General features: G+C 36.1%; 1 protein-coding gene across 2 annotated transcripts in view; it reads right to left on the reverse strand.

Annotated features, from left to right (window-relative positions):
* The window catches only part of METTL15 (methyltransferase 15, mitochondrial 12S rRNA N4-cytidine), a 90,367-nt gene extending 79,785 nt beyond the window's left edge, over positions 1-10,582 (reverse strand). Inside the window, exons 1-2 of one of the 2 annotated variants that reach the window (XM_085300883.1) lie at positions 10,509-10,582; positions 8,896-9,175 (exon numbers count right to left, since the gene is read on the reverse strand). In XM_085300883.1, coding sequence (XP_085157009.1) covers positions 8,896-9,159 — 264 coding nt within the window. In that variant the 5' untranslated portion in view covers positions 9,160-9,175; positions 10,509-10,582. The remainder of the gene's footprint in view (positions 1-8,895; positions 9,176-10,508) is intronic. The other variant, XM_085300882.1, reaches the window with a different exon arrangement.
* Between the last annotated feature and the right edge of the window lie 153 nt (positions 10,583-10,735).

The raw sequence follows: 10,735 nt of genomic DNA on the forward strand, positions 1-10,735 counted from the left end.
CCAGAAGGAAAGGGCTGTGACCCAGCCCCTCTCCTGTCCACCAAGTGACAGTCCTTGCACAGCAAGAAACCTGAGGGCCAAATACCACCCGTCATTTAACTGAGTGAAAACTCCAGGAGGATTAATGGGGGCAAGCTTTCCTAAGGCTTATTCACCAACAGTGCCTCTGTCACCTGCTTTTAGACAGCTCTGTTAGGCTGYGCTTCAGTATGCATTATTTACTTTACTCATTTTTCTAGGAGTTATGTTGTCTCTAATTAGATTTAGTGACATTATGACTCAAGCAGGCCATTGTTAACATTTCCATATGAAATTAAAATTTCAATCTCTGAATGACTTCAGCTAATCACTAGACTTAGCAAGACAGTTGATTTCCTCAGCTATCTCAGAAAAAAAACTTTTCTCTATTATAACAAAGGAGGTGCTTAAGATGCAATGAAAATTTTACAAGGGCTCAACTGCAAATTTAATCCATTCTTTTATATTTATGGGTAGCCAACCTCAAAAAAATTCTACATGCATGTTTCCAATACCTCCTGGCTGTCAGGTGCAAACAGCAATTCTATGTTAGAGAATACAACATTTTATAAAGTTATAGTCTGAACAACATTAGTTGATTTCAGTGCTTAAAATGCAGTTATGAAAAGAGTATTCTTACAAGACACTGAGCACCAGCAGACACCACTGAAGTTAAGCAGYAGATCATACATTTGGATGACTTCAGGTACCTGCTAATTTGTAGTTTAACCTTTAAATTACCTCTTTATGCAGAGCAATCTGCAAAAGGAGCTACTTAAACCAATTATCTTAAATGGGAATGCAACAGAGTAAGAAAAAATTGCAGCTATTTCCTGTACTCCAATCATGATCTTAAACCCTTGGTAATATTTTGTATGGTAGAAGTCTGTGTATTCCTGTTTGCAAAATAGAATTCAAATATTTAGTAAGAAAGCTTAGCCAAAAGGCTGACTAAATAAGGCACACAGTACTAGATGGAGAGGAAATGAGTAGCTACATATATTAATTATCACCCTTTCTGGGATCATAGGCTCACTCAAGTTAAAATTTAAAGGGCTGAGATTACTTTCTGGTGAATTTTATTAGTTTGCCCCAAGAGGTGCAAAGACTAATACTGTTACAATAGAAAAGGAGAGCATACACAGCGTCATTACAAGCTGAGTCACCCAAAAGCATTGAATCTTTCTTTATTATAACACAGAGTCTTAAATAGTTTCCTGAAGCACTATCATTTGTTATGCGATAGAGTGGTAACAGCTAGCTAACTCAGTATTACAATAAAATGAAATCTGGTGCATCTGCAGAGCTGTTCTCAGTAGGCAGACCAAGTTCCCTTGCTAGCCTCTTTGGAGGCAGCAGCTGCAAGCTTCCCTTCTTCTACTGCAATAGAGAAAGATGTAGAATGAAGTTGGTAAGAGCTGTCATAYGTTGCTACTGGGGACAACATCTAGATTCGCCTGCGGAGAGCCATGCTGCAGATGAGAAGAGGAGGAGGACTGGAGGATGTCTAAGAATTATARCCAACAGATTCTTCCCATGCAGCTGTAGCCATCAACCTACTCTTTTTCCTCCTCACAAGTTTTTGAGTTACTTTTCTCTAGGGAGCAAAATCTTGAAGCTCTTTAAAAAAGTAAACTCTGAAGGGATCTCTTGACCAGGTCTTGTTAATGTCTTGCCATTTTCCAGATCCAATATACGAGTATTTCTAATTTCCAGGCACTATTGCAGTCTAATCTCAAATAAATCGTGCGTCTTAATTTGTCATCAGGGAATTTTTGTACCTTGTATTTTTTCAGGACCCCCTACGCAAAAACAGAAGAGCAAGGAACTGGAGAAAATTAAAGAGCATAACTGGACTTTCTTTGCACCTTCAATTGACAAGCTGTTCAAAAGACCATCTCCTGTCTTGTTTTCTTCCCTGTTCCCCCCTTTCCTCTTTCATTTCATGATGCAATTCACCCTGCCCCAGATACTGTAGAACTTGTACCACATTTGTTGCCATCACATTGGTTAAATGATATTACTTTCCTCCTGTTATTCTCTTACTTAGACTGCTCTTCACAGTAGAAACCCATTGGTTAAGAATCAATTATAAGTTAAAGACCAAATGAAAATGGTTTTCTAGTTTCCAAATCCTCATGTAAATACTACTTTCATAAACAGATATTACTATTTACTACTTTCATAAACAGATATTACTATTACTTTTAATTAAAAAGAACAGATATTTGAGGGACTACCTATTAGTCAAAACGTCGTAATTTTGCATTTTCATACTGTATTTTCAATGCTAACTTCACAAAAAGTCTTTTATATATTTATTTTAGATAAATATATTTTAAATAGTGATCCCTCTCTGACGAGATTCTATTTTAGTAAATSTCCTATTACACAAGACAAAATACAAATACACTTTGCATGCACACAAAGTCTACAAACTTTTTATTACACTTCTTACACAGTTGTGATCTGAAACCTGGCTAGTCTCTCTGTAAATTGATAAAACACACCACCCGGGAATCAGATACAAGAATGACCAAATCAAAAGGATAGTTTGTTCAAAAGAACTCCATGATCTGCTGAAATAACTCTCCAGTTGTTGTTTTCTCCTCCCCAGCTAAAAAAAAAAAAAAAAAGAGAAAAAAGAAAAAAAAAGTATTCTGAAATTTCCAGAGTATCTTCAGAAATTCTCTATATTAATTTATTGCTTTCTGCAAGTTCCACAACTTTTTTCCTCTTCCATAACAACTTGCTTATCTATGTTCATCACAGTATAAATCGCTGTGCTGTCAGAAAATTAACTTCCTAATTTGCAAAAAATATGTTCAGTAGGCTTCCCATTAAAAATATGCAGCTATTACTACAATATGAAAGATCATCTAAATCACTGGCTTTATGCCAYTGGACCTACTTTCATTTTATAACTTCAGCAGGTTAAAATGGTATAAGCAATTAGAATGTCCATAGGATGCTGTGTTTTTCCAAAACATCTATTTCAGCAATTATCTTGCAACATGAGACTGACAAGCTTAGTATTCTGGGCTTTTATTTGTTATGCCGAACAAAATACTTCATACTACTTGGGAACTGAAAAGTGCATTTTTCCAGCTTGCTTTTCAGTCTTCTGTTTTTTTTGGAAACTCTGCTGACYACTTAGATCTGAGAACCCTTACTGTAAGTGAGTTATTCCAGTTATAATTATAATAGTTCTGAAGCCATCTGCAAATAAGTACATGGCCACTAGCACAGCCACATAACTATTTATATACCATGGTAGTTGGAAACCCTTCTCACAAAACAGAAGTCCACTCTGCAGGGTACTACACAGATGAAGCTTATTTTTGTCCTTAAGAGCAGTATAAAGARAAGGAAAAAATAATACTGACATATGGGCAAGGATACAAAGACAGTAAGACAATAAGATCAGAACAACAGACCATGCTTTTTGCACACTAGTAGTTTATCTCAGCTTCCTTTGACTGAGCATCATCCAATACTTGAGTAACTAGCACTGAGCAATAAGAAATGACTATACTCCAGACCAAAACATCCGAGAGCAGCAACAGAATTTCAGCAGGTGAAAGGCTGCTTTCACGCAACACTTCAGCGGTCAAAGACGAACATGAAACCTCCATAAACAAAGTCTTTGTGCTTCCTCCTGTTATTTTGGAAGGCCACATTTGTACCCTCTCCACTGAAAAAAAAAGAATCTTTCATGTAACAGTTTCATGCATTCACATAGTAGCTATTGAGAGAACAATGAAATATGTACCTGGAAGACTGAAAGGAAAACTCATAGCAAAATTGGATGTTTTTAAGTACCTGCCTCTTTCTAAAAACCTARAGATCCTTTACACATTACTTTAAGAGGAGGAGGACGCTTTCATTGAAAGCTAAGGAGTGAAAAACATCTGAATAATTCTACGAAGAATCAAAGGGGATGCTTCCACAAAAAATCTCAACTAACTCGAGAAGATGTGAAATAAGATCTGTTTGGTGAAATTAACTCTGTTGTTTTTTAATATAAATTAATTAGCTAAAAAGACTATTTGATATTAACTGGTTTTGATGAACCACTTAAAAACTAAATAAAAGGCATCAGTCTTGTCTCTTTCTCACTCCAACTTTGACCACTTATTTCATGTAGAGATATTAAAGTTTGCAAAGCTATCATAAATTAATTCACCTAGAGCCTACCGTATCTCCATTCTTCTCTAGACTACCATATTTAATATAAATCCATAGATGTTACCAGATTACCATTTTCTTCATTAAATCTGAATACAATACAGTATTTCTTTTTATTCTAGATAGAGTGTACGTTGTATGTGCTGTCTGTGCTAGAACACTAAAAAAMCAGTTTCCTGGAGATATGGAACTTTTAAAAAGATTAGTTATGAGACCCTGATAAGAATAATTCCAAATTTTCATCCAATGGCATTCATATTAGAACTCACTGCTAATGAAWTTTTTTTTTAACATTACTGTATCCTATGATGCAGAAGACATCAATTAAAAAGGCAAGTGAATGACAAAGGAAAAATTACAAAAAAGTAGAATGAAAATTAGGAACATATGCATGTGAAGGACATTATTTCATTAATTCTGAAAAGGTATGCTTGGTTCTTTACTACCTGTAAAGCTCATGAGGACAGAGAAAACTCAAGCCACTCAGTCAACTGAAGAAGCTGTCACTAAGCATGCAAAAAGACCACTAGTGGACTGAGAAGACTAAAATGTAGTTTTTTTCAATACAGTAAGCTTAAGAGGAAATTAGTTGTGTGGATTTACTGCAACAGACTTTCACTGAGGAGAACTGAGATAGACTGGTAAAAAACAAACAAAAAAAAAATTCTACATTGTGCTTCCAAGAAAGTCCTACCACAGGGACTTTGTAGAAACAAGCGCTAAAGCAATAAAAGGAGACTCAAAGGTAAATGGAAATACTACTGCTTAAATCCCTGACAAACAGATTCTACAAAAGAGATAGCCAACAAGAATATTCAATAGGGGGGCACTAACATCTTTAAGTACCATTTATTTTCTTAGGAATACATATGAGGTAAATGAAAACCCTTTTCACTAACTAAAACCACAGGGAGAAGGTGTCCTTCTAATTGGATTTTCTATATATCAGCAATTCCTTGTCTTAGTACACTACAGGAAATAAAGGCCCAAATCAGCTTTTTTCTTCTTCTTCTTATGTAACAAAGAACAACTGCATTAAAGCTGAATACAGGAAATCTCCATGAAGCAGAAAAATAAAATTGAAGATCTGAACATTATAAGCATAAACCATATTTTGTTACCTTCCCTGCCCCACSAAAGAAAAGAGAAAACATTAAGTTTTGTAGTCTTGATCATAACCTTAAAAATGTAAATTGATGCAACAGTTCCAGTTCTACATACTAACAGTAACTACAGCAACATTCATGTCAATGGCAGTCAGTCTCTTAATCTCTATTCAAAAATTCATTGATGATACGCTAGCAAAACTTGGTTAACACAATGTGCTCTTTTGCACATGGCTTATTTTCAAAGCTGCAGACTTTGAAAAACTTTAAGATTCAATATTGACCAGCACTGCAAATACAGGATTTACTCCGTCTTAAAAACAAAAGTGCATTTAGCACTTACGGTTAAAATCTCAGGGAAAAGAAATGGGATTCTGTGACTATAACAACAAAACTTCATCCACCTGTAGTAGCAGTTCACTTTAATAATCCAATAAATTTCCTTTGAAGAATTTCTTTTACATTTTACAACAATACAAAGTAATAGAAACTGTAAAGTTAAAGTGAAATGTATATTTAAACCCCAGTTTAAATTGAAAGGAATCCCCATGAATAAGACTAAGTATTATTCTATTCAAAACCAGAATCCAAAATCCTTTTTTAAAAAGAAAAAAAAATAGTCCTTCACTAGGAAACATTTACTGAAACTATTTTAAGATATATAAATTTATTTTAAAATACCTCAGCTTACTTAGCTATTGCAAAAAGGTTAGGCACAGGTTAGCCATTATAACTGCTTTTGTCCAAGATAACATGCTTTCACTGCCTCTTCTGAGACTAGTGGTCAATTACTAACTTAGGAATCTCTGCAAAGTAACATACAGAGACCTGAAAACTGAGATGACTAATACCAGTAATTAAAATTTTTAAAATCCCACCCTACTAATAAGCATTTTACGTTCATAATTTTTATTTAAAATTCTCAAGAAGTCCCTTCAGTAACAATAAAAAATTACTGTCCACAGTTTCTAACCAGGAATGGAGTTTCTCTTGCAAGATTCCCCTCCCCCTTCAAGTTTTTTTTTTTTTTTWATTAACAACCAGAGTTTAAGAAACAGCATCCCCTCCACCAGCCTTCTTAATCCTTATTTAAGTACAAACTGAAAAAATACTTCTCATATAGTGTCCTAATTTATATATTCATTTAATGTGGGAAAATTTCGTTCATAATTCTGGAGGAAATCTGAACTAAAAGTTCATTACATATTTCACTAATCTGAGTATCACAGATTCTGCCAACAAAAATACCCCCAATAACTACATCAACGATTATAAAAACTGCTGCCATCATCACCATCACAGGCATTCTACTAGCACAAGAACTATCAAACATGACTCATTTTACTCCCCCCAAACAAAATACCTACTCAAACTTCTGTAATGCTAGCGTACTTTAACTCTCTACTACATCAACTCAATTCTACAAAAGTACTCAACAGCAGACAAAAAAAAAATTKTTTCCCCACCTAACTGACCTCTCCTGATACAAGAAAGTAGAACCAGAAGAATTAGCCAACCTACAACTCAGTGCAGGAAGACCTCAACTTCCCTGCCTACCAGAGTAATCAAAATCTGCCTAGGATTATTCACCCTATCCATTCTCATCCTAATTCTGTTCACTTAAAGAACAAAACCAAATGGCTCCAAATATCCAAAAATCCCACATCTACTTTAAAATCATTAAAAAACTCCCTAACTGACCTTCCTTCTCCCTCAAACATCTCTGCCTTATGGAACTTTGGATCCCTCCTAGAAATCTGCCTGATTACCCAAATCCTAACAGGACTGTTATTAGCCATACACTACACAGCTGACATCTCAGCCTTCTCATCTGTAGCCCACACCTGTGGAAACATGCAATACAGATGACTTATCTGCAAACTCCATACAAATATAGCACCATTCTTCTTCATCTGCATCTATCTTCACATCAGCCAAGGATTTTACTATGGATTTTACTTTACAAGGAAACCTGATATACCAGAGCTATTCTATTGACACTAATAGCAATCACCTTTGCAGGCTACATCCTATTATGAGGACATATATCATTCTGAGGAGCTACAGTCATCACAAACCTATTCTCAGCTGTCCCTATAYTGGACAGACCTTAGTAAAATGGGCTTGAGGTGACTTCTCAGTAGACAATCCCACACTCTACACTTTCTCCTCCCATTCCTACTTGCTGGCGTCACCCTCATTCTCCCCACCTCCCTACATGAATCAGGATCAAACAATCCCCTAGGAATTATCTCACACTGTGATAAAATCTCCCTTCCATCCACACTTCTTTCRAAAGACATCTAAGGATTTACACTCATATTCATCCCTTTCCTAACCTAACCTCCTTGGAAACCCAGAAAACTTCACCCCAGCAAACCCTCTAGTCACACCTCCAAACATCAAACCAAAATGATACTTCCTATTCGCATATGCTATTCTACGCTGCATCACTAAGAGGTTAGGAGGAGTATTTGCCCTAGCTGCCTCCATATTAATCTTATTCCTAGCCCCATTCCTACACAAATCTAAACAACAATAAATAACATTCCAGCCACTTTCACAACTATTATTCTGACTACATGTAGTTAATCTATTTATCCTAATATGAATCAGTAGCCAACCAGTAGAACATTCCTTCATCATCATCAGCCAAATATCCTCTTTCACATACTTCCTCATCCCCTTAGTCCTATTCCCTGCCAGTGGAGTTCCAGAAAACAAAATACTTTACTAATAATACTCTAATATAAAAAGTATTGATCTTGTAAAACAAAGAGTGAAGACTGCACCCYTTCTTAGAGTATGGCAGGGAATGAAGGTAAGAAGAAAATTTAAAGAAAATAAAACAAAAAAATTAAGCAGAACATCACTACAACTTCTCCTACCAAACGTTACTTTAGGAAAAAAAAAGGATTTAAACCTCTACCTCCAGCTCCCAAAGCTGATGTTCTCCATTACAATGTCTTCTGATAAATAACTACACACCCTTACGCTCAACACTTCATTAGCCTTCTCTTCTGTAGCCTACATACAATAGGGATGAGTTATCTGCAACCACTGTACCATGGCCAGATTAGATGCAACTTCCATGTTACTGATCCTAAACTGCTTTTGGTTACGTTAAACATCTCTTTAATGCACTACATCATGCAGAAGAAACATACCCTCATGTGATGTAGTGTTCCAAATCCCCTAAATTCATGAAAATAAGCATCTTAAAACAAGGTATGATGATTATGTTTAAAACCCATATACTTACTTCTTCATACAAAAAGGGACAAAGCTGTTCACAAATCAACAGCATAACGACACGCAAGAACTCCCTGTTACTACTAGTAATTAGTATAACCCTAGAAAAGCACAAAAGCAAGAGATTATGCAAATACTTACTGTAGTTTTAACAAATAATATTTCTATTCTTTTAAATAAAAGCTTAATCTGAATTGAAAATCAATTTAGGAACTTTAAAAGGTACAAAGGATGTTTAAAGTGCACACGTTTATTTCTCTGTTATCCCTATACTGCACAGACTTTTCTGGACTGCTACTGAATCGTAACTGKAAATTATTATTTAACTCACCTGGCCAGGCTGTGGGGATAAGAAATTAATAACTTCCTCCAGCATCACTGGTATATGCAATCTCCCAAAATTTTTGTTTTCTGAATTTTGAGGCAACTCTTGAGTTTCATGTTTTTGTATGGCTTCTTCCCTTAACTTACATTCAGAAAGCTGTTTTACTGAAGAATGGATCCTTCTGGTGAAAGTAATTACATTTATTGAGCTCAGTTCTAAATTGTGTAGAAGCAAACATTTGTAAGCTTGGCATAGACACTGCCATAACATTTTGAAGTTGGTCAACCTAGAAAAAACAGTAAATGTTCAGAATTATTTTAGAAAAAAATATTTAAATAGTAGGTTAAAAAAAAAAGTGAAAATGTTGTAAGAACATTGTTACACGTCCCAAGATAGGTGGTCCCACAGAAACATCACATCAGCAAAAATTTCATCAGAATCTCTTGTTTAAGTCTTTTTTTCAGAAATTTCAAGGCCACCTACYCATCAATCATGTTCAAGCCATAACAGTTTTCTTCTCACAAACACCTTCCTTTCTTTTTCATTGGACTTTAACAGTGTTACAAAGTTCTGAGGTTAATAACATTAAACAACAGTAATCAAATTAAGCATAAGTAAAATACTAACTTCACTTTCAAGTTGCTCCTCCTCCCTCTTTTGCTGAAGATACTAAGACACTTGAACTGAATAGTAGCACTTTGGTTGCTAAGTTCTCCATATTTCTAGTTAAACCAGGAATTGACAAAACATTGCAACCAGATTCAAAATGGTGCTATAATTACATAGTGTTACAATTAACATATGCATAGTAAATATATTAGCTTTATCACACATTATGTCTTGTAATTAAAAATACCATCAAGCACATCTACAGGAATCTCCAGAGAGAGAACTGCTAACTATGACTGCTACTGCTAACTGAAACAGTAGTCTTGCCCCCAGAAATATCARAGCTGTTAGATATGTTTTTAAAACATATATTTTAACCACCTGACAACTGATGTTTTTTTCCCTATGCCCCAATGAAAAAAATAAATCAGTGACCTACTAGAAAAATATTGTATTAAACAGATTTTACCTTCCATAAACTAACTTTCAATTTGTTTTAACACAGGTAATAATAAGGCTTTATTTACAAGTTTTCTATGTTTTCTTATGGATCAGAGATCTTAYATAATAGTACATTTTACACTTGCTCTTGCCATCCAGGAAAGTTGCAAATTTTAACACATCATTTGAAAATATGGCATCCTGTATTTAAATCATTAACAGATGCGTAATCCTATTTACCTATCACATTTTTTTTGCATGTTTTGTTTAGATTCAGCTAGCCAGAAGTTTTGCCCATTTTGCATGCAGGGATAAGAATGTGCAGAGTCATCATTTCTGGGAAGTTACGCTCTCAGAGCACTTTAAGCCCCGACTGGGCACTACGTCCCCCCGYTTTAGATTTCAAAGCATGCATCACCTTGCAGCCTTAATCAGTCGTGTCCCGCAGTGAACCACCTCTATGGAGATCACTGCCAGAACGGGGAACACACATGCGAGTATGATCTAGCCACTCGCACGCTCGGTGTCACTGCCTTGCGATACTACAAGCCTCAGAAAATGTTACTAACCCTAGGGACACAGACCGCTTTACTCGCACCCGTTCTTACTCTGCACGGCGCGTCCGGGCTTTTTCAATTATGCTATTTTTAACACTGCGAGAAGCAAGCATAGTTCTTCCCGTTTCAAGCGCTAACGCGGCTGGCGGGCACGGCGCGAGCCAAACGCCCGCGGAGCGAGGCTCGCGCCGAAGGGCCGCCGCGGCGGGCCCGGCCCAGCAGGGCGGCGCGGGGTGCGG

This window comes from Rhea americana, unplaced genomic scaffold (assembly GCF_003343005.1).
Source record: "Rhea americana isolate MKP2758 unplaced genomic scaffold, rheAme1 scaffold_17, whole genome shotgun sequence".
Lineage (NCBI taxonomy): Eukaryota > Metazoa > Chordata > Aves > Rheiformes > Rheidae > Rhea > Rhea americana.